Source organism: Notolepis coatsorum, assembly GCF_963971535.1.
Source record: "Notolepis coatsorum genome assembly, chromosome: 13".
NCBI classification, from domain to species: Eukaryota; Metazoa; Chordata; class Actinopteri; order Aulopiformes; family Paralepididae; genus Notolepis; species Notolepis coatsorum.
This window is the reverse complement of record NC_140177.1, coordinates 81,304,198-81,329,395: the sequence shown is the minus strand read 5'-3', so window position 1 is coordinate 81,329,395 and position 25,198 is coordinate 81,304,198. Positions and strand designations below refer to the sequence as shown.

The 25,198-nt window shown below is 41.6% G+C and overlaps 1 protein-coding gene across 1 annotated transcript; it reads left to right on the top strand.

Annotated features, from left to right (window-relative positions):
• Positions 1–1,428: 1,428 nt before the first annotated feature.
• plk3 (polo-like kinase 3) lies at positions 1,429–20,750 on the top strand. Its single transcript, XM_084327324.1, has 15 exons — positions 1,429–1,756; positions 3,427–3,534; positions 3,809–3,925; positions 4,190–4,319; positions 4,585–4,672; positions 4,803–4,898; positions 6,150–6,348; positions 6,998–7,124; positions 7,413–7,528; positions 8,969–9,089; positions 9,631–9,714; positions 14,491–14,653; positions 16,201–16,330; positions 16,757–16,867; positions 18,273–20,750. The coding sequence occupies exons 1-15, from the start codon at positions 1,520–1,522 to the stop codon at positions 18,468–18,470; spliced, it is 2,025 nt and encodes a 674-aa protein (XP_084183450.1). The 5' UTR covers positions 1,429–1,519; the 3' UTR covers positions 18,471–20,750.
• The last annotated feature ends 4,448 nt before the right edge of the window (positions 20,751–25,198 follow it).

Sequence of the window (25,198 nt, the reverse complement as noted above, 5' to 3'; positions counted from 1 at the left end):
GTCAGAAGGATCCGCCCCTTCCTGACAAAAGAAGCCACCCAACTCCTCGTCCAATCAACAGTCATCTCCCGCCTCGACTACTGCAACGCACTGCTCGCTGGCCTCCCGGCCACTGCCACTAAGCCTCTTCAACTCATTCAGAACGCAGCGGCCCGCCTGATCTCAAACCTACCGAAGTCGGCCCATGTCACCCCACTTCTTAGGGACCTGCACTGGCTCCCCATTGCTGCACGAATCCGCTTCAAGGCCCTCGACCTAGCATACCGTGCGGCAAAGGGAACCGCTCCCGCCTACCTCCGGTCAATGGTCTCTAACTACACACCCTCAAGACCCCTACGCTCTGCATCTTCTGGCCGCCTCAGACCTACTCCTATCCAAGCTCCGGGAGGGTCATCAAAGAGAAGTCGCCTATTCTCAGTCCTTGCCCCACAATGGTGGAATGAACTACCCACCCCAGTTAGGACAGCCGAAACACATCCGATATTTCGCCGTCGACTAAAGACGCACTTCTTCAACCGTTATCTGAATTAAAAAGAAAATAAAAAATCTAACCCTAACTAACCATACTGTCATGCACTTACCTACTAACCTACACTGTAGCACTCAACACTTTGATGAACATTGTTACTTAGCTGATAGAGTTGTGCCCTTCCTGATGGCTTGTTGTACAGAACTTGTAAGTCGCTTTGGATAAAAGCGTCAGCTAAATTACTAAATGTAAATGTAAATGAGCAGCAGCACATGAGTTCTCCTCTCACTGAGAGGCTGGTGGAGAAAGAGGTAGAGGGGGAGGAGACATCTCTATTTATACTCGCCACCTGGTGGTATCAAGAGTGGCTCTGCCTAGAGCGCCCTCTAGTGGAAACAGTTATATATGCAGTTAGACAGTTACTAACAATCCTACATAGAACCTCTAACCTTAACACTTGCTATACTTATTTAATTTAATTTTATACTTATCTATTTTTGTCTAGCACAGTCTGGAGCGTAACAGAAAGAAGCATTTTGTATCAAAGTATTCTGTACTTCTGTATGACATTGACAACTAATAAAGAAACTTGAAACTTGGTCTGCATCCCCTTAACAATTGTATGTATTGAGCTGTACTGTACTGTACCCATTCTGCAATATGTTAATAATCAACCAATCAGTCTTCCAACATGGTTGGGGGGTCTAGGTTACTGTATGCACTAAATCCAGCATCAACGTGACGTTCATGGGGTGTGTTTCATTCATATTATTTGCAGAGAGGGGGCAGAGTTGGCAATCCGTCTTGAGTTTTCTCTACAAGTGTGTCGCCACCTCTCAATCCACGCGCCCCCCTGCCCGTGAAGTCATCTCATATACACCCGCCCCCTTCCCGTGACGCAGGCTCCTCGTTTATAAGCCGGGGAACTTTCCCCGTTGGGCCAAATGGATAGGATTGAATGGACGGTACGCATTGTGTACAGGAGCGCGGTTGACAAGAGCGAGGATTTATTAACTTCCATACTGTGAACTACTTATACCTTCGTGTCGAATGGAGACCGGTTGTTTCACCGCTACTCAGCGCACCACGTGTCACACGATGAATCCGGATTTATTCAAGCCTTGTCCGGAGGCTCGTGGACCAGCAGGACCGCCGCAACAAGCCGCTCCGCCGGTGAAGACCAGCAGGAATAATAATAAACCCGAGCAGATCAAGCCAGAAGTCGCCCAGGTGGTGACCGACTCCAAGACGGGGAGATGCTACAGCAAAGGGAAGCTTTTGGGAAAGGTAGCTTATCGCCAACATCATCACCGATCTATTATTTATTTGTTATGAATTTATTTGACCGTTTGGTATATTTGGAGAGGCGGCAACAATAGGCTTGTTCTGTTGGCAATTAATGTATTTCTGGGCTGTTGTAAGCCTGTAACATCAGAATGTTTCTTGAGGCTGCTATTAAGCCTCTACTCACACACACAATCTAATGATACTTATTTTAGATTGTGATTCAGCTACGATTTATACATTATCTCATTATGTGATAAATGAATGTACATTACGGGAAAGGGCCTCGTGTTGGATATGATGATGACTAAATATTTTCCAGCTGCGCGCGTCATTCATTCCCAAATGAATCGAATGCAAGGTGCGCCCAACACGCACACGCACACACACGCACAGTGCCAAGTCACACGGTTCCAAACGTGTGGTTGACAAAACGTTTTTGTGATTTTAAAAACTCCTTATCGCAAAATACAATTAGAATAAACGTCCATTCACAAACCATATGTAGGCCAATGAACGAACCAGCAGTAGCTTTACAATGTGCGTCAAGCAAACCTTGTATACTGTGTTGATAATGGTTGACTTGCCGTATGGAAGGTTTGCATGATTCTATCAACATGTTGCACCATCATCACGATGGGCTCCTTTCGAGCCGCAAGCCGCGTCTGTCTCCTGCCGCAGAGCTGGAGAGCGTCTCGTCAGTCTCACGGTTAATGAATGCAGCAGCCAGTCTGCCTGCCTCCTCAGCCGCTCCTCGGAGACAGACTAGACCTGGTGCGATGTTTAATATTGGAAGAATCGTAGTCGAAGAATGATTGATGGGATGAACTGAAATAACACGTTTTTAATGTCTTATTGTTAAATTCGGTAGTCTACTTCATTCATGGTCCGTCAAGCCATGCAAATATATATATATATATATATATATATATATATATATATATTAAAAAAAAAACTGCAATACATTTAAATCGATAGTCGTACAATAAATCTTCACGATTGTAGATTTCAACATCTTACAGTTGCCTTACAAGGAGACGGACATGATATTGAGTTAATCAAATTACATCAATCGGCTTGATATTAAAAGCCAGAGTAAATGAAAGACTCATTTGTAATGTATGACTTTGATGGATCATTTGATTTGTCAATGGAATTCCAATTGCCTTTGTGATGCAGCAGGAAAAGACACATGACTAAGTGGAGGGGGGAATTAAGAGAAGCAACACCTACAGTATTTCTAACGTTATTTCGGATTGGTTATCCTGACTTGATCGCTTCTCTTCATTTGATGGATGGATGCCCTTAACCCTGCAGTTTGTATGCTGCAGTAGGGGTGAGAAAACCATAACTTGAGAGAAACGTTTCATATTTCTAATGCCCATTTCATCTGTTTTCCCTTCATATGATGATCAAACCGTCTGGTCCAAGTGGTCCAGACTGTTTTACCAAATGATCTGTGTTTGTATGGCTGCAGTTTGTAGAAGACGTCATTGTTGGAAAACATTTCTATCATTTTTTTGGCTGTTGTACAGCTATTGATCCTAGAGGAATCAAAGGCTGTCTTTGTTGCCGGGGCTTGATGATTGATGGCCATTGCAGCTTTACAACCTGCTGCTGCTGTAGGGTGTAACTGACCCGTCCTGTCTGATCTCTTTTTTCCCCCCATCTAGGGGGGGTTTGCACGATGCTACGAGATGACCGATCTCTCCAGCAACAAAATGTACGCAGTGAAGGTGATTCCACAGAGCAGGGTGTCCAAACCCCACCAGAGAGACAAGGTACAGAACCCCTGCACTGCCCTCCTCTCAAGGCCATTACTTGACTAATCATTTGTCGATTGAATCAACTAATCGATCAGCTGACAATTATGACTATTACCTTTTAGTGTGTAAAATTACTTATTGGTGCAATTAGAAATAAGGCTCCTGACCCTAGCCTTCACCCCCCTCTATTTTATTCTGCCACTCTGCACTGTCTGTTTTGTGGCCCTGCAGCCAGTAAAAAGTGACCTGTCAATTGACTGGAACTATGCTGTATTTTTCTTTTTGACAGATCACAAATGAGATAGAGCTTCACAAAACCCTCTCGCACAAGCATGTGGTGAAATTCTCCCATCATTTTGAAGACCAAGATAACATTTATATATTCCTTGAGCTCTGCAGTCGCAAGGTGAGACTGTTGGGTTTGTGGGTGGGTGCACATCTTGCTGAAAATGTTTTCTAGTTTGTTTTTTTGGCCCTGTGTAGATTGCAATGTGCAGTGTTTGTGTGTAGGCGGTTTTACTGCATTGCTGGGAGCCCAAGGTTAAGATGTGTTATGGTGAAGGTGTGTTTGTGTGTAGCACTTGTACGGTCCAGCTCTGTGTACAGTTCTATGGTCCCCTTTGAAGGACATGGGTTTTTGGCGTTAACACTCATTGCCCCGTCTCTGCAGTCGCTGGCACACATTTGGAAGGCGAGACATACACTGACGGACCCAGAGGTGCGCTACTATCTGCGACAGATTATATCGGGCCTCAAATACCTCCACAACAGAGGCATCCTGCACAGAGACCTCAAATTAGGTACGTTTAATTTTCAGTAACTTATCACCTACCTTTTAACCAATTTTGTTAAGCAAAGGTCTATCCAGTTACCTTTTTTGTGAAACACTCTTGGCGTTGCTGGTTTGTCATTAGTGAAGCTCTATAGCAGCAGTAGTAGTGTTGTGTCACCAGCTTTAAATTCCACCCTCAAAAGCGTGCCTGAAATGCAGTTTGGCTTGCGGTATGTGAAAACCCGTGTTGCCTGTGGAATGCTGACTGTACAAATTACTTTGTCTCTTGTCAGGCAACTTTTTTGTCAACGAGAACATGGAACTACGGTTGGGAGACTTCGGCCTGGCTGCTAAACTAGAGAGTGTTGAGCAGAGGAAAAAGTATGCTTTTTTTTGTATACTGTTGCCATAATCGCATAAGTGGCTAGACTAAACATTTGAATCATTGGAACACTGAGCAGTTTCAGCTCTGCTGTCGACATAACATTACATTGTTTCCTCCACTCTGCAGAACCATCTGTGGAACTCCTAACTACCTGGCTCCCGAAGTGCTCCATAGACAGGGCCACGGAACGGAGTCTGATGTCTGGTCCCTTGGCTGTGTAATGTAAGCAGATCTTAAAATACTTTTGCTGTACTTGTAGTAATGGTATTTTATGAAAGCAAAAAATTGCTTGTGAACTGAAATTGCCTGTTCAGGCAGGAATTTGTGTCTCAGTAGAGCTGAAACAGCTGTCTACATGCCATGAAATAGTCCTTATCTAGATCTACTGCACATTTGAATTTACCAGTGGTGTCGGACAGGAAGCCTGTCATTGCCCTTGACCAAGGTACTGGCATTACAGCTGGAGTTGGTCCCCAGGTGCTTGTGGCTGCCCACTGCTCCCGAGTGGTTATAGTGGGTCAAATGCAGAGGAATAATTTCCCCTGGTGGACAATAAATTACAACTTGCGTAACTTACTATCCGCCCCCCAGATCAATGTTGTGACAATTGGCTGTGAAGCTCTATGGCTAGCCAGCAGACACCAGACGGTTCAATGGCAGTCCCACAGGAAACGTGGCAGAGCGTAAATGGCTGTTCCACAGCATAGCTAAAGGGCAATTAATTTATTGTATTCTGTAGCAAATATCTTTCGTTGGGACATCGCTGCTGCAGAATGGCAGTTTTCCAGGGGGCGTTCGGCTAAATCAAGCAAACTGGATAATGTGTCTCTGGGAAATAATCAAAGTTACGGTTTAATTTGGTTTATTCATAGTTTTTAAGCAGACATACAGTGTATATATATATTTTTTTTCTCCAAGTATAGCAGTTTTGGAACCAGGGGGGCCGGGCCAAATATAAGGTCACTTCGGTGGTCTATTTGGTTTGAATGAATTGCTTTGTGCCATTTTATTTTAATTTAGATTTTGAGGTATTTGTATTGTCGGGTACGAATATTTGGCTAGGTCGATAATGGCCTCTACACTTATAAGTTATAACTGAAGGTAAATGGTCCACTTGCTTTTGCATATCGCTGCTGGCGGGACAACCTCATAATTTTTTATTTTAATTTTTTTTATCTATCAACTCAGTAGATCATCCTCCATGTGTGTGTGGTTTTACAAAGTCTACACAATGGGAAAGCATTAAACCAATCATCTGTCTAAACCTCATAACTCTATTCGCCCTCAAATCTGTGTTTGTTTTTTTCATCTGCTGAAAAGTTGGGTTTTTGAAGTTACAAGGTTTTGTCCCGCCAGCAGCGATATGGTATAAATCTTATCATATTGTCCTGACTCCTGATTGAGTCATAGTTTTAAGGTTAGACTGCATGGTCTTCTCAGCTGACCTACCGACCCCTTCTTGTCCATGCCCAGGTACACGCTCATGTGTGGGAGCCCTCCCTTCGAGACGCTGGACCTGAAAGAGACTTATAAGTGCATAAAGGAGGTTCGGTACAATCTGCCCTCGACCCTCTCTCCCGCCGCCCAGAAACTCATCTCTGGCATCCTGCAGAAAAACCCCTGCGAGCGACTCACCCTCGACCAAATCCTCAGCCACGAGTTCTTCACCAAAGTATGTTCACTGGTTATTCCCTGTAATGCTGAATGATATTTCCTGAAGAATTAAGAGAACGTCTCTGTTAAGCATGAGATGTAAGAGGTCCGTGTGCGTGATTGCATGTGGAAAGCACAATTGGAAAAGGATTTGTCAATGAAATCAACTTAACATGATTCAAGTCAACAGGCCTATGATCATTAAACATTTATTTAGTCCAAGGGAGGCCCCTAGTACAGTACCTTTTTTATTTCTAAATATATTTATGATAGAGTATAAGCTCGACTCAGATTTGACATCTTACTCCAGCCTTTCATTATTAATAGCTCTCGGTCGGTTGTGAATGACGGTCCTTGCCTCTCCGCCTTCTCCGTTTTGGGACATCATGCATTATCCAGTCAGGCTCCTGTGGACGCCGCGTTCCCACTGATCAGCACTGTGACGTTGCACCTGGATTCATCATGCTAAGTGTGGTTGATTAAAATGCAGACCTTGCACCAGCGCTTCTCCATCCTAAACCTCTCTCTCTCTCCACTTTCTTTGATCACCCTTTCCATCTTATCTCTTGCTCTATTTCCATCTGTTCTTCTTTCCCTTCCTCCCTTCTTTGGTCTTCTATTTCCCTCCTATTTATTCCTCCCCTCATCTCCCTCCTCCTTCTATTCAGGGTTTCACCCCAGATAAGCTGCCCCCCAGTAGTTGTGTGATGGTGCCAGAGCTCCACCCTCCCAGCCCTGCCAAGAAATTCTTCACCAAGGTGGCTAAGAGCCTCTTTGGCAAGAAGAAAGCCAAAGGTAAGCAGCAACACTGCTACTGGTTTATATACCTGTGTACATATATTATTTTTCTCTATTCTGTCTCTACTCTGTATCGTCACATAAGCTTGTAGAATATAAGGGTGGGTCGACTGACCTTAAGTGTTTTATACTTATATTTGTTTACCTTTTTGCTGAGCAAAGGCTGTCCTTAAAAAAATATAAAATGTAAATGAGCCAAATGTATTTGTCTGAGCACATCTCCACAACCAGATGGCATTTCTCCCAGCTTGTGTTCATTGAGTGTACGCTGCTTGTTGTCAACAGTGGAGAAAATTCCATGCGAGGAGAAGGATGAGAAGGACATCTCCAAGCTGGTTTCGGGCATCGTCAAATGTTCCATCAGTCGGCAGATCAGCTATAAAACAGTGGGCCCCAACGAAGTACGTCATCTCTATACACGTTTAAATTATTCTTAAATTTAAGAATGTTATCTCCATAGCCTAAAGAGCTAATCAATGTTTGTGAACATGAGCTACTCTCTCCCAAAGCCAGAAACAAGAGATGACTGGATGACTATTGATGAAGTCTGGAGCTGCTCCATTGACTGATGAATGGGGGACGGATTTTGTGGGACCCGCAAAATGGTTTTTCTTCTTTTCATATCCAAATTACCACAAGTGGTCACATGTTCAAAATGGAACATGTACCTATGAACCTCAGTGTCGTCTATGAATTATTTCTCAATTCATTCATTGTAGATATTCCACTGTATCATATGGAGCAGCTTCAGACTTTATACCCAACATCATAAATTAGAGTTTTGGCACTCTATTTTTCGATTTGGATGAGATGTGTTCATTTTCACATTTTGGGACTGTCTTAGACCAAAGGAATAATGTATGAATTCAGAAATGGGGTGTTCCCCTTTGTGACAGCGTTTCAGTATTTCAGTTGGATAGGGTAATCTTTCTGATGACGCTGGCAGATGATGCACCATACTAGAGAGATTTTTTTAATGCAGGATTATAGTCAATCACTGAAAGTCATTGTGGAGTCGACATTGTTTTATTTAGAGAAGGCATTTCTGTAAATTGCATACAGGTATACAATTGACTTTGATGTAAAGGAGAGATTTACTTCATTATTATTCTTTTTGTATTTAACTATCATTGAAAAGGAGCCATTATGTCCCATTCAGGCAACCTTTTAAGGTTTTTAACTGCTGAATTGTATTTCAGTTAGATTAGTTAGTGGTTGAGTCATTTGGATTTTCATCACAGTGAAATTCACTAAGAGTCTATTTGAGGGTAGTACACTGGAGGTCTGAGAATGGTACTGCTCCACGTTTGGCAGAATCCTATTTTCTAGCAACTAAGACTATCTGCATGGAGTAAAGCTCGCTAAGTTAGTGAATGGTCTGACCCATCTTTTTTATTTTATTCTAAATGTTTTTAATAAAAGTTTATTATTCCGGCCTGAGAGCTTTGAACGGCAGGACGTTTATCTGCCAAATCCTTAATCACAATGAACTCGCCTGTTTAGTTAACTATTAAAGAGCTGAATTGATTCCAAGAGGAACTACATTGTTTTCCCCCGATTTTGTATGACTATTTCCTCATCACCACTGAACACCACTAGCGGCGGGGAAGCATGGGACATTGTCTGAAGGACTTTTTTTTATTTACACGCAAGGGACAATTTAGCAGAAATGAAAAGTTCATAAAGTCAAATAAAGATGCAAAGATTAATCTGTAAACAATTCTATCCTTTACATCCAGTATTCTAAATGCATGGAAGGAAGCTGGTCCCTTTTTTTTTTTTTTTATTATTTTTCAAGTCATGCGAAACTGACGTGAACTCTTTCTCTTCTTCCTGTCCAGGTGCCATCGCCGACTGGTCAGCTGGTGAGCTCGGTTCCTCTGGAGGCTACTCCTGCTGAGGAGGAGTCCAGGAAGTCCATCTCGCGCTCCTTCAAAGTCACTGTGGCCAGCAGCACTGAGCGTAGGTTACGCCCAACAAAATGACATTGTACACTCAGCAGTATAACACACTTTGAAAAAATGTACAGTGTAAATGTATTATACTGTAGGGCTGGGTATCGACACTTGATTACCTGATTCGATTTCAATTCACAAGAAAGCGGGTGTTGATTTTGTTCAAGCCGTGATGTGACTTTTTTTTAGCATGACAAATTCTGCTCTTCCACGGTTGGATCAGGGTTACCCCGTCCTCTGGATCTTAATTTCGTTGCCTTCTATTTTAAAGTCTAGCTGCGCCTAGTGTTTGTTTTGGTAAGGGCAGATGTCCTGGGTCTGACTCGTGTGGTTGAGTCATTACTGTAGACTGTCTCTGTGCCTTTCAGTGGTGTAATTCCACATGTGATTTATGGCCTCTCTCTCTACCCATCTGTTTCTCTTGTGCTCTCCCTTCTTTCCCTCCTATGTGCTCCACTCCCTCTCTCCATCTGTTTCTCTGCACTCCTCTTTTTCCTCTACCTTCCAATTCTCGCTCCCCCTCTCTCAATTTTATTTTCTCTCTCTAGCATGTGAAGATGTCCTGACCCCTGCAGCTGTTGCTGAGTCAGCCATGAAAGTCCTCAACAGCTGCCTGGCTACCATGCCTGCAGGTAAGAGTTGGTGAGGCCAGCAGTATCCACCAGTTACACTGGAAACCCAGTCATCGCACAATAAGATCGGCGTGATTTTGCGACAATGGGGAAATTGGCATTCTTATCTTATTTTGACCTATGGCTGTTTTGGATGGCTGTGGTAACAATGTAACAAAGTTTGGAGTCAACAGAGTAGCCATAAAAAAGTGGTCCATGTGACTTTTTTTATGTCCTACACCTGTAATTACAGTAGAGGAATTGCAGTGCTATAGGGCCTCAAATGGGAAAACTCTGCAGCTCTGTTTATACTAAAGATGTACAGAATATGGCTTCAGTTAAGGGCTTTTGTTCTACCGAAGACTTTGTTCTTAAAGGAACACGCCCAAATTGAGGGAAATTGGCTTATTTGCCATCTATCCTGGAGTTAGACAAGCAGATGCATACCCTTTTCTTCTCTGTGCATGAATTAGGCTTAGGGAACAGCCTCATTCACTGGAAGTAGTTGTGCCAGTGTAGCCTAGTTCCCAATAGTCACAAAATACACTCCAAATACAACTCCAAAACTTTCCTGTAAACATGTTGTGACCTGTGTATTTACCATGTGGGGGAAAAAAATTATAATTAGACATTTTCTTTTCTAAGCAGATATATACTCGGAACAATCTGCCTGGGCGCAGTGATTTCATCGCCTCAAATGTCCTGTTTTTTGAAAAGCGGGGCTTTTGAGGTGATGAAATCACTGCGCCCAGGCAGCAGTGGTTCGGCAAAAAAAAATATATATAGAGTATTAGAAAACAAAAGTAAATACAACTTTCTCTTCGTGGTAAATACACGGGTCACAACATGTTTACGAAAAAGTTTTGTTGTGTATTTCGTGACTGTGGGGAACTAGGCTACACTGGCACACCTACTGGCAAATATGCTAATTTCCCCAAAAGTTGGCGTGTTCCTTTAACACTTTCAGTGCCCAGCAGGGGGCGCACATTTAGTGCTTGAATGCCCACCATCCACTTCAATGTTGGCATTAATATCACCTAATCTATGTTTTAAATTATGGCTATGTGTCTAATCTGCCCGTCTCTTATCAATGACTCATTTTCCAGTCAACATTGTCGAAGCGATTGTTTTTTTATCTGTTCATTTCCGTTTTTATAGCATTTTGAAAAGCCCTCGTTTTCAAGGGGGAAAAAAAGAATCTGTGATAAACGCCCTGTACTGTAATATTCTAGAACGTTGTAATTTTTCTGCCTATTTATGAATCGTTTTCAAATAAACGCTAGATTATCGATAGTATGTGTACGTATGCACGCTGGTGACGCAAGCTGAAAATCGATTCTCTTAGTTCCTGATCGCTCGCACAGTCAAACAGCCATATCACATATAGGGGAAAAGCTTATATCTCTGTGAAAACAGGTCTAATTATCCTAAGACTGGTAACATAGATTCCTTACCTGAGATCAGATGGTATCCAAATGGATTATTCCAATTCCTGATCACCATTCCAAAAATCGATCATTTTATTGATCCAACGCGTATACTGTAAAACACATATTACACGCTGTGTTGAGGCTCCACAATGACTGGGATCATCTCCGGTAGGGATGCCCCGATCGATCGGCCACCGATCGTCATCGGCCGATAATCAGTATAAAAATGCGATCGGTGATGCTTTATTTTCGCCCATCGTCAAAACCGATCGAAAAACATGATCCAATTCTGAGCGGAGATCTCACTCGCTGAGTTCTCTCAGACACATGGAAAGAGCTGCGGCGTCTGCTCCTCCTCCAGCCCCTCCCGCACCCGTGTGTAAACACTAGTCTAGTGGGACACTGGGACCTCCGTGAGCTAACGTTAGCTACCGTTACAAAATGACCCAGTCAACTATTCTAATACATGATAAGGCATTGTCTAACGGTATCTAGCCGGCTAGCTACTGATGGCTCCTGATATCAACAAATGCTCCAGCAATAGTCTAGTACTAGTGTATGATACCTCCGTTAGCTCACGTTAGCCCACTGTTCAAAACGAAATGTCCCATTCAACTAAATAGTTCACTGAGGCGTTGTCTTAACGTTATATAGCCGGCTAGCAGTAGCTACAGATAGCTCCTGATATCAATGTCTTATAACAGTGATTCGATGCGTATTCGAGCCCCGGCTTGCATCGCAGTCACAAACGGGGCTAGCTGAGGGAGTAGGGTATATCTGCAGAGCCGCAGATATACCCTGCTGAGGGCATGCTGAATGTGATTTGACCAAAGCAGAGTATACACACAGACAGTGGAGATAGCGAGCATTTTGACTTGTTGAGTGGTGGCGATGTCTCGCAGATAATACAACTACAAGTATAATTATATAATATATATATTTTATATATATAAAAAAATTATATATATATATTTTTTTTAATAAAAAAAGATCGATATCTGATCGGTATCGGCCGATATGGTTCAAGACGATCGGTGATCGGTATCGGTGGCAAAAAACATAATCGATGCATCCCTAATCTCCGGTTACATGCGTGAGAAGTAAAATGTGGATTCCGGAGTTTTTTTTCTCAAACATTTTCATTGAGTCCATTCCAAAAGGGTGCATTACCATCTGGGAGACTATAGGGGGCGCTTTTTTCACATCTGAGCTCCTGGTGGAGCTGGTTTCCCAACGGTAGACTCGGTTGATGAAATATGAATTCAGATCGCTAATAAAAAAAAAATTCACGAGAATTCTCGTGATGGGCATTCAGGGGTCGGGCTGATAACACTTTGAATGCCCATCACGACATAACTCGTTAAGAACAAAGCCTTGGGTAAAACAAAAGCAAGTCTGTCCTAATACTTGATGCTCTCTTATGCTTGTATGCTTATTGCTCCAAATACATTCACCACAGGCCTATGGCTTCAAATAAACTGCATCTTTAATTGTACTGCAGCACTTTCTAAAAGAATGAGTCTGTTCTAGAAATGACTTTAGTTGTATAATTTAGCGCTCTCTAAGGAGACTGTAGATTGCGGCGTGCCGAAAATAGATTGCAACAGTACATTAGTATGAATGCTTTGGGCCAAATCCAGAATAGTGCTTGGCAAGTCGATTCTGATTCTGTTGGAATATAATGCAAACACTGAGCAATATCCTTTGCGTCTCAGTTAGGAGAGATCATCATACCATTGACACCAGGGTTAGAAATTAACATTTTTTTCAGGGGCTTTTTTTGCCCCCTTAATTGATTTTCGGGGGCTTTTTTTTGTATTTCGGGGGCACTGAATTTTTATGATAAACGGTAGGGACAGTTCACAAAATGGACGGTTCGGTTCGTATCACGGTTTTGGGGTCACGGTTTTCGGTTCGGTTCGATATACGTTAATTTTTATTAAAATCTAAACATGCTTCTCATTTATAAAAAAAAATAAATAAAAAGGTTTACAGTGTTACAGTGTTTACAGCCTTAAATAATGTTTGGCACACAAAGACCGAACTGACTGAAAAATATAGGCTACATTTGTCAAAGTATTAACTTAGTGCAAACAAACTATGCTCAGCCAGCACTAGACTTTCCTTTCTTTAATATAAACACAAAAAAAACTGTCAACCATGTTTAAATTCCCTGATTGTCAGTTCTTAATGGAAAGATTCGTTTTCTGCTTGAAATTATTATGCATCTCTCTACATTTATTTAGACTAACATTATTTAAATATTGAGTGCAACTGTGGTGGATTACGTAATTCGGTGAGTTGGAACTATCTATGGGTTGGCGCCGGGTCCCCACGGACATTTTAGCGTGTGGCACCTTCAGCTCCGGTAACGTTAGGAGGAGATCATAACATCAACAAGCGGCACGAAAGCGGCAATAGTCCCGGTTGGAGTTAGTAAAACACAGTTGTATGTTAGCCTTCTTGGATGTTGAATAAACGCCTATCATTGTCTTTAAACACCCCGCCTCTCAGACTCCCATTTCCTCCTCTGCTACAGTAGCTAATAGCTACGGTGACATTTCATTGACTACAGTATTAGCTTGCGGGCTGCGTCGGGCTACCATAGTTAAAACGTGCGTTGTGTTGTACAAACTGCTAACGCTATGGCAAGATGTGTGTAGGCCTATGTAATGTTAATGGCTGTTTTTAAAGTCGTAATGAAGATTGATTTATATTGTGCTTGCCATTTTTACACAAACTGACTAGCACCTGGCTGCAGTGCTGCTGCTGCTGCTGCCTGCAGCCAGTGCTCACCTCTCCCGGCTCCGCCAAATGAATTTTTTTATTTGCGCGTCATCTGAACCGCTCCATCTGACGCTCCATTACCGGATAAATATATATATATATATAATTAGTAAACTGTCGGGGGCATTTTCTGCCCCCCTTAACTTATTTTCGAGGGCATTTTGTCCATTTTCAAGGGCATTATGCCCCAAGCCCCCGTTAATTTCGAACCCTGATTGACACTGAATAAATACTGACTCATAACTTGCTTAAATGCTGACTCATTATAACTTGATGATCTTGGAGCTTGATTCCTTTGTCATGGACCCAAAATGAGTTGCCCCCCTTATTGTGTACTGAAACATCTACTGTTGCTACTGTTGTCATTTGGTGCTACCCACAAGAACGAGGCTTGTGATCCATTTATGTTTTTAAGAAACCAGGTCTTTGAGGTTAGCTGAACAAATAAAGTAACAATCCTGTGTACAAATGTTTTTTTTAAATCATACTACTTAATGTAATATTTTTTTAAATACATTGCATAAATAAAATACATTATTCCTGACGTGCATTTTCTTTGCCCTCTCCCTCTGTCCTCCAGCCACCAGAAACCCTCCGTGTCTGTCCAGGCCTCAGTCCTTTATGTGGGTCACTAAATGGGTCGACTACTCCAACAAATATGGCTTTGGCTACCAGCTCTCCAGCCGCAGCATCGGTGTGCTCTTCAACGAGGGAACACACCTCAGTCTCTGTGACCAGCGCAAGTAAGAAACACGCATGTACTGGGTTACGTTTTATTTACAAAAGGGACAGTGCATATTAATCAACATTAAAATGTAAATACGCCAGAATTAGCCAGAAGGCTAGATTTCATCTGTAGTCCCCAGCCAAGATATTAAAAAAGGCATCAACCTAAAGAGGTTATCACGCATAACATACATCAAATAGGCCTACATAAATACAATTCATCACAATATACACATTTTACCAAAAATACACAAAACAGAATAAAGGTGAATTGCATACAGTTAATGAATTTAGCTGTGTTTTTTAATGTAATGATGCACACATTTTACGATACAAATTTAGATTTGAGGTCCCATCTTATCTTCGTTTCTATGTGCGTTAAAATGTATTCATATAGCAGAACTTGAGATGGGTATTATATAGGGATGCTCGATATTGGCTTTTTTTACCTATACCGATATTGTCCAACTCTTAATTGCCGATACCGATATCAACCGATACCGATATGCAGGGTTTCCCCCCCCCCAAAAAACGGAATAATTTCAGGTAATTAACATTACATATCTCTTGTTGTGGAATTAACACAACATTAAGCATACTTTTGACAATAAATAAAATCAGAATTTGTTCTTACTTGCTTGCCTGGGTAAATAAAGGTTATAGAAATGTAAAAAATAAAAATAAAAAATTACAATTTTTTGAAAGCAGATACCGATATTTTCCGATATCACATTTTAATGCCAATATCGGCCGATAATATCGATAGGCCGATAATATCGGACATCCCTAGTATTATATCTTGTATATGTGCGTGCATGCAGCATACTCTTTCCTCTCTACGCTGATAACAACGCTGGTAGATGCCTAGTTTTAGATGACAAACGGGGTAAATCGCCTATCAAGTTTAAACTGTAAATGTTCTATTCTGTATTTTAGCTGACACTTTTATCCAAAGCAGCAGGAAGGGTACAACTTGAGTAACGATGTTCATCAAACCGTACTGAAACTTGGGTGCTGCAGCGTTGAGTGCATAATAGTAGTAAAGACTTATTGGTATAGTAGGTAGAGGGCATGATGGTATAAGACGGTAAGAAGGTTAGTATTGAGACGGTTAACACCCCCAACACATCTCATCACCACCTTGCTCCACCTCTTTTTTTAATATATATTTGGATATCCATTTATGATGAAATGAATCGGAAATTAAACATAAGTGACTTATTAAAGTAAAAAAATAAATACTTACCGGTATTTGTTATTTAAATGATTAATCACTGATCTTGGAATTTTTGGTTTTATGTGATATTGATATGTGATAACTGATATTGAGACCAAGCATAAGACTTAACTAAACTCCATTCAGAAGTACTTGAGGCATTATGACCAAGAACATTATCTTTCCAAAAGTACTTCACTGAGCCATTGGTTATTTTACCAGCATTGTATTTGTTACAGCTAGCATCGGGTCATTCAGTGCTTTATTGGTGTTCCAAATAGCAATTCCTAGTGTACAGTGAGCTTTGTAACTAAATGGTGTCTTTATTCTCTTAACTCCTCCCAACAGGACGGTCCACTACTGCTTGACCAACAACAAACACTTCACCTTCCAGGCCAGCTCTCTGCCCGAGCAGCTCCGTGGCCAGAAACGGATTGTAGAACTCATGGCTAACTATATGGAGCAGAACCTAATGGAGGTACGGAAGAGCGACGAGGATTTATGGCTTACATTGTTTTTTTAAGTTTGTTTTCACAGCCAGAAAGGGGATATTTTTAAAGTTGATGGCCAACTATAAAACCTCATTGTGGTTGGAAAAAGCAGGAGACTATGGATTATGTTGCGTTTACAAATTCATAATCCAATAGAGAATACTTAGTTTTCATTTTTATAAATTTGGTAGTCATGTTTCAATTAATGTGTTATTCCAAGTACAAATCAAGCAGGGCGTTACTGGAAACAGTCTAGCAACGGACAAATGACACCCAAAAACAAATGAGATAAAAACAAATTGACACCCAACCCAGTGTATTTTTTTTAATATAAAAAGATCCATTAACATCAACAAACCTGCTTATTATTTATTATTTTTGTTGTATATGAAATGTGTGCGTTTTCTCTCCAGGGTGGAGACCTTCAGTGTGAGGAACAGCAGTCCTCCCCTCCCCCTCTGCTGCTTCAGTGGGTGAAGACTGACCATGCTCTGGTCATGCTCTTTAACAATAGCACTCTACAGGTGAGAACAAGCTGCACACGGTGGCCATTTTGCTCTCATAAGAGCAAAATTGCTGACATGTGAATGTGGTCAATAGACATAATACCAGGGGGTTATCTGACGGGGAAATAAAGGGGATGGTGGACCTTAGTTAGCACAAAGTATCGATACTTCCCCCTTTTATTCTGTAGATGAATTTGTACCAGCGTTTCCGTTAGCCGGTAATTACCGGTTTTTGACCGGCAAAATCTGTTGAAGTCCGACTTATTTAATATCTCCGGTCTTAATGTCCGGTGAAAATTATTCCCTGAGTCTAAGCACAATTTGATTATTTGAATTGTATTAAAATAGGCTAAAATTAAATAGCCTATGCGATGAACGAAACGATCATTACATTTGTTTCCTCGTTGCTTCTAATAATGACAACGACGTTGTCGGCGAGAGCTTAGTGCTGGGTGTGCGAGTGCATGTGAAGCTGCAGAGCCAGAGAGGCAACGGCACAATGCAGTATTCCATCAGTACTCCAATTCGGCCATTTTCAGCCAATGTTGGGTGGGGGGCGCTGTTGTGCGGTTCCCAGAAAAGAGCCAATAACAGCTAAATCAGCTTCTCTGCAGCGCCATACTCTTTGCAAATAAGTCGTTGCGAGGTGGAGAGAGTCGTCACGCAAACCACGATAATGTTGCCGTCTCTCTGCTTTCTCAGTTCTTCGCTTGATATAATTAATACAAATGTCCAATATAACGGAATTCGTTAGCTCATAAAAATGTGATTATAACAGACTGCTGTTTAGTGTCGGACCGACTGCCCACATACGCGGTCTATTTTAGTTCAAGTCAGCAGCAGCACGGAGTATCGAGGGACTTATTTTATTTGGAATATATTAATTAATGACTGTATACGCAAAAGTAGCCTAGTTTTAAGTAATAATATTATAAATCTACATGCCTTGAGGATGACATTCTTTATTCTAAACTATGACCGGAATTAATCTCATTTGTCCGGTAGATTGAAATCTTGCAGGTCACGGAGACCGACAACAATTTTTTCTAACGGAAACCCTGATTTGTACATAACAATGCTTTATTTCCCAGCACTAGTCTTGATGAATAAAAAATTCCAGATATGGGTGGAACCTAAAGCTTTGTTCAGTATACTGTATATATTCACCTTGTGTTTGGTTAATTACAGCTCAATGGAATGATAGCAGTCCCTATAAGACCAGGTGTTGCTATTTTGTCATCTACAACACCTTGTCTTATAGGGACTGCTACCTTATCATTTCATTGAGATGTAATCAATGCAACACAAGGGTTCAATGTCCCCCATGACATCACCGGTGGCCATTATTTTTGGTGAAGTATCCCTTTTTAAAGCCTCGTGTTTTCATCGTGACTCGACCACTTCTCCTTCCTCGTCTCTCCAGGTGAACTTCTACACAGACCACACCAAGGTCATCCTGTGCAAGTCCTCTGACGGCTCCTACCTGCTGACCTACATCAGCCGTGAGCGTGTCTCCTACACGTACCTCCTCAGCATGCTCGCCGAGATGGGCTGCTCTGCAGAGCTCCGAAACCGCCTCCGATACGTGGTCCAGCTCCTCCAGCACCATGCTGATGCCTGAGAGGCAGAACCATGCCTTCCAGGCAGCTCAACAAGCTGAGGCCTCCCATGCTGCCTAACTAGGGTGGGTGCCTTCCAGGCAAACTTGACGGGTTGATGCCTTAGGCGGATGTCTGTCCAGTTAATGCCTGTTGCCTTGGAGGTAGGCTTGTTGATGCCTTCCCATGTTTGATGCCCCCCCCCCCCCCCAAATTGATTCCTGGAAAGGCGGTTCTCGCTCAAGTTGATGTCTGAGAGGCTACAGAATCCTGATGGGGCAACATCCTGACTGGTTTATGCCTTAGCGGCAGCTCCTCACCCATTGCCTTGGAGGTGCCCTGACTGGTCTAGGCCAACCCTTCAGAACATCTTCCTCAAGGGCCGACTTCTATCAAGTTGGTGCCTGGAAGGCAGTTTCCCTTGATTGGTTGATTCCTAGGAGACGGCCTTACTGGACTGGTGCCTTGAAGGCAACCGCTTGTTGATGTCTGGAGAGTAGGGGAAAAAAAACACTCCCAACTGGTTTATGCCTTAAGGGTTAATGCCTGTCAAGCTAATGATGCCTCAAAGGCATCTACCTGGAAGGTATTGATGCCTAAAATAATGGACATGTAACAGGCTTGATTGCCTGACAAACTGACATTTGAGGGATGCCTCACAGACACCACCCCAATGACGGACCCACCCTCCTCTCTCTGTTCCTCACTCACTCAAACCACTGCTTCCTGACTGGATCTTTACAACCACCGACCAACCCTGCCGCTTTCTGCTTCTCACTGAGGTCAAACAAACTAGGCCCCATTTCCATCAAGCACCTTGGCACTAAAATAATCTTTTGTTCCATTCACTTGTAATGATGCAAAGATAATCTTACTGGTACGATGCTTTTTGGCCGGGTTTTCCCAAAGCATCTTATATTTCGATATCTTCATCTCATTCACTGCAATGGAACAAAGGATCTTATTGTGAAGCTTATTTGGGGAGAAATGGGCCCCAATATGAGAGACGCCCTTCTACCCTCGGGGTATATTGACCTATCTCAAACCCCACCCTCTTTTCTTGATCCTCCCATCGCAACCGTTTCTTCCCTCAGATAAAGGGAATCAACAGTTGTGATTGGAGGATCTAGAAAAGAGGGTGGGGATTGAGGGGTCAATTATATTTTTCATTGGATTATGGTGCACACATTCTCACTATCTTTTTTCCCCTTTTTTAAGACGAGCCAATTATCCGACTACAGAATCACACTACTGGCTTGACTCCACCTGCCCAAAAAACAATCCTCTCCTTATTTAATTATGATTCTAAGCTAGCATACCAGACCTGGTTTTTACAAGCGACGGAAGGTAATTCCTTCTTTAATGCTTTGACGTAACTTTTTCTTTTATATATATATATATATATATATATATATATATATATATTGGAAAAATCTAGCTTCACTGACTGGTGTACCATATAGAGTGGGAGTGACACAATTTTGCACTATATTTATTTAATGTATTTTCCTCTAAATAAAATCGAATTCTTTTTTTCTTCACTTAGGTTTTATTTCAGTTTTTAATTATTTGGTGTGTATATATATATATATATCAAAATGCCATTTTTTCTTTTCTTTTATTTTTTACTTTGATTCTCTTTTAGATTCAGAGGTGAAGGTGTGTGTGCCGCAGTTGAAAAGAACCGTGCTTTGTATTCAAGGAAATTGTTGGTTGGAGTGGGGTGGATAAAGTGCCTTTCTGAGGGATGTCTGTATATTGTGCAATAACAGCCTTTTGTGAATGTCGAGCTAGATATAAGTGGGATCAGAAGATGGGAGGCAGATATACTTTTTCTACTTTAAAGAGTTTGAGTTAAAAATGTGTCCAATAGCACTACAGCATCACTACCTGATATAAGCTTTTGGTAAAACTGGTATTTTATATATATATATAACATCCCAGTAATATCTAGAATGGAAAAGAGAATTTATTGTACTCCTTTGTACTGTAATCCCTCATCGGTTTACATTGCTTTCTCTGCTCAAAGTTGTATCCTTAAACTGTGATCCTGAATGCAAGTATTATACAAACGTGCAGGTATTGTCTTTTTGAAAAACCCAACATTGTGAAAGCCATCTGCTAGTTCAGAAGACTTTTTCTTTCTTTTTTTGGCACATGTTTGTTTATTTATTTTAATTTATACATTTTTTTTATTTATTGTGTAATTTGTATGGTCTTGACACATGTAAAATGTTCAGTTATGATCACCTTTTTTATGTACTGTATTTGGGCCAATGGGAATAAAGTTTATTGAAGATGAAGTTGTATAGCCTTGACTTGCCGTACACGCCTTTGTGACACACCTTGACGTGACTTGCCCACACATTTGCAAAGCATTTCACACAGCTGATGGGAGCATGCGTATCAATACAAATTAGCTTCTTGTAACGCACTGCATGCAGTAGACTTATTTTCACCATCTAAGCAGTAGTCGTTTCACTTTCTAAGATTTTGGTAGCCTCATCTTAAAAGCGTGTTCCTTCAGAATTTGATCTTACTATGGATCAAGATCGAAAAATGCTAGTGGTTACCTGTGGTCTGAAAAAGCATTATAATTTTAAGTGAGCAGAGAATTGCCTTAAATGGTGATTACCTAATTTACGCCAACGTAACAGGACATGCATGTACCATCTTTCCCAGAGTCGGACAAGAAGATGAGAGACCCATTTCCTCTCTGTGCGATTGGTAGAAAGCTATCTGGCTGAAAGATGGCCTAGCTTAGCACAAATGAATAGAAGCTAATATGCACCACTGGCCTAGCTTAAAACTCTGGGAGGTGTTTTTGGCCAAGAGCTAGCGTAGTGGTCCATAACTGCTTCCATTAATTTGTGCTACAGTAGGCTAGCTTGCAGCCAGATGACTTAAGTCATCTTGTCTGATTCTGTAAGCGCATTTCCCATAATTTTGGCGTGTTCCTTTTAAATGAGAGGACTCCTGTTGTCACCCTGTGACATGATCCAACATGTCTTCATGACTAGCATTACCGCATTTCACAGATAATGGGACTCATCATAGCCCAGTCAGACTTCCAGTGGAACAAACCGGTTTGTTCCGTGTTCCAGGTGGCATACCACACTCTTGTTCTGCCGTGAGTTGTCTCAAGGAATCTGGCTTCCCCAATCTTAACCTGGTTTACCATCAAGGAATGTGGAATTTCCCCTGTCTAACTTGGTTCACCATCAGTTTAACCAACCACCTTCAGTTTGTACAGAAGAAGGCAATGCCTTATCATGGGACAGCTGCAATGATGAACTGGACTCTGTCCATGCCCACTCTTTAGATATGGAAGAGATGCTAAGGCATCATCTAATGGGGATCCTAATAAAACATAACTTAAACTTTGATAATAAACCATGGAGTGTTAAAGGAACATGCCAACATCATGGGACAAGTGCTTACCGTTTTCTTCAGAGTCTGGCAAGAAGATGGATACCAATTAGCTATCTGGCTGAAAGCTAGCCTAGCTTAGCACAAATGAATGAAAGCGGATATAGACCACTAGCTTAAAACTCAGAGGTTGTTTTTGGCCAACAGTTAGGCTAGCTGGTCTATATCCGCTTTCATTCATTTGTGCTAGGTTAGCTTACCGGGGGTCATCCCCTGTTCCCCAGGTCCTATGTTCCCCTTGTGTACACAATCTGAAAGACATTTGGATACTTGAAAATAATTGGTAATTTTCCCTCCCTTGGAAATTATCCTTGATATCCCTCAATAAATGTTTACCCTCAGGAAAAGTTGTAAAAGAGCAGAATAATTTATCATTCCAATGAAGCCCCATCATCTATTTTCTTTGATAAAGCCCTTTATCATCCAGAAAAGATTCTTCACAATATTATTAACAACTTGACAAGACTTGACATGCCTAGAGTACAAGTGCCCCCCGTATTTCACACAGATAATGGACCATGTGGTGTCAGCGCAAATGCATCATATTTCCAACAATGACTGTTATGTTTGCTTTAAGATGAGTCTTGTTTGTCATATAAGGCTTTTATTGTTGAGCTGTAGAAGAGCTAGCAGCTGATATAAATAGCAACTGATGGTTTCTCTGGGCATTTTGAATAAACTCATCAATCAGTCAAATTACTACTAGCATGTGACTGAACTCAAACTAGAAAGAAACAGACTAAGAAATGACGTAACTTACATGATCAAAACTGCAAAAAAAATTTCATCAATGACAAAACTGAGGAAAACAAAAAGAAACCATGTGAACTTTGGAAATTACTCAATAATCAACTAGGCTGCAGTAAAAAACTTAAAACCAGGTTCTCAATCATAAACATAAAGACGGACAACACGCTCATTACAGACAAGCTGGATGTAGCCAATTACTTAAACACTTTCATCACAAACATAGCCACAACACTGGTAAACAAACTACCCTCCCACTCAGGGCATTATACATCCATCTCGAAAGTCATGGAAAAAATAGTATACGAACAGGTCGAAAAGTACCTTGCGGAAAAAAATCGAATCTACAAATTCCAATCTGGCTTCAGAACATCCCACTCCACTGACACATGCCTTCTCTATTTGAACGACCACATCAAACAATAGGTGGACGCGGGCAAATACTGCGGCATGGTCATGCTGGACCTACAAAAGGCCTTCGACACTGTCATCACACCATTCTGATTGACAAGCTAAAAGCAATTGGTTTTGATAGTCTATCAGTGAGCTGGATACAATCCTACCTGGAGGGGAGAGAACAGATGGTGGAGGTAAACGGTACCCTATCCCCCCCCCCCCCCCCCCCCCCCCCCCCCTCCCAGTGAGCTGTGGTGTTCCACAAGGAAGCATACTAGGACCGCTACTGTTCCTAATTTATGCAAATGACATGTCGTCAGCTTGTGACTGCAACTTGTTCCTGTTTGCGGATGACTCAGCCCTTCTGGTCTCTGACAAGAACAAGTTACAGGTTGAAAAAACCCTCAGCTCGGAACTAGGCAAAATCTGCATATGGCTCGCTGATAACAAACTATCATTACACATGGGCAAAACAGAGTCCATTCTCTTCGGTTCAAATAACAAACTCAGCAAGACTGACGGCTTCTCAGTTACAGTGGGTGACAATATTGTCACAAGGAAAGATGAAATTACCTACCTGGGTTCCATCCTAGAGGCTAATCTTTCCTGTGACAAAATGGCATCCAATGTAATAAAAAAAGTCAACCAACGAACTCGATTCTTGTACCGGATCTCCTCTCTGGTAAACAAGAATACCCTGAAGACTCTGGCAGGAGCACTCATTTTCAAGGGTACTACGACTATGCTTGCACCTCATGGTACCAAAGCACCTCAAAGGCACTAAAAACCAAATTACAAACATCTCAAAACAAACTAGTCAGACTACTGCTTGACCTGACTCCTAGAACCCACCTCACCCCTGCCCACTTTGACAACCTAGGATGGCTTAGAGTAGACGACAGAGTACAGCAACTTGCAATGGGCCTGGTCTACAAGATACACTACACGACCAAGGTACCCATGTACATGTCAAAATACTTCCCAAAGGTCAGTGAATACCACGATCACAACACCAGAGGGAGCTCCACAAATCATGTTAAACCCAGATTCGGCTCAAACAAGGGACTAAACACGTTTAGCAATTATGCCACATCAATGTGGAACGCCCTACCCAAAGCTGTAAAGGAATGTGAATCACTACCCACTTTCAAAAACACTCTCAAAGAACACCTACGGGAGACTGCAATTCGAAACTGGCCCCTACAAATGTCCTAACCCAGTTGTACAGTAAATGACCAAGTATGGCTTTGTCAGTATTCCAATGTACAGTGTACAGTGACAAGTCCAGGGCAACATAGGCATGGCCAGATTGGGCCCTTCACAAACTAATTGTATCCCTCCATAGTGTTATAGACTAGAGAATGTAAAATATTCTGAATTTGTCTGTTTTGATTCAGTTTAATAACATCTAAATTATACAGGAAAAAAAATATCACATTACAAGGCATGTTTATAAGCATCCCTGTTCATAAAAAATATAAACTACATATCAGATTATTTTTGACCAGAGGCCCACTGCCCATGTACAATTTTGACCATTGTTCCTCCAGGCTAAATAGTATAGGGCACCAACTACAGTACAACGCTGATTTATAGTATAGCCACCTCACTTTAGCAGTAATACCCACATAGCTCGGACCATAATTCTCATTACTTTGTATGAGAGTTCTCGAGCACGACCAGAGCTAGCATGCCTTTTAGATATACAACTATTCAAAACTCATCACTACTGCAAAGTACCAGTAGGTTAGGGGGAAAGCATTTTGACAGAGTTTTGACTGTCGTTAAAATGAACAGTAAAAAATTACTAACCTCACCTCGTCTGACTTCTGTTTTGCTTGATGCTGGCCTATAGCAAGCCAGTGTACAAACACAGTAAAAGTTTTGTTCACTAAGGGTAGCATCAAGCAAAACAGCAGTCAGACAAAGAGACGCTGGATTAAACATTAACATTTTGACTAAACTTCCTTTGTATGATGCGAAAACCATGCGTTTGTTACCTATACCGTCTATGCTCTGGAAATACTTTGTTGCAGTAGGCTAGTGGAGTTTTTATCTCTAAAAACCATGCTAGCTAGCTACGTTCACAATCCAGAACTCTCATAGAGAATAATAATAAGAGTTCTGGTCCGAGCTAACCAACTTCATCAATCACCTCTACATCCCTGACCATCATCAT

What these genes read in the sequence shown, in the direction of transcription:
- plk3 (XM_084327324.1), top strand. Translation starts at nt 1,520, where the DNA reads ATGGAGACCGGTTGTTTCACCGCTACTCAGCGCACCACGTGTCACACG. An exon ending in GCCACGAGTTCTTCACCAAA is followed by an intron (nt 6,349 to 6,997) that starts GTATGTTCACTG and finishes CCTTCTATTCAG; the next exon opens with GGTTTCACCCCAGATAAGCT. An exon ending in CCTGGCTACCATGCCTGCAG is followed by an intron (nt 9,715 to 14,490) that starts GTAAGAGTTGGT and finishes TCTGTCCTCCAG; the next exon opens with CCACCAGAAACCCTCCGTGT.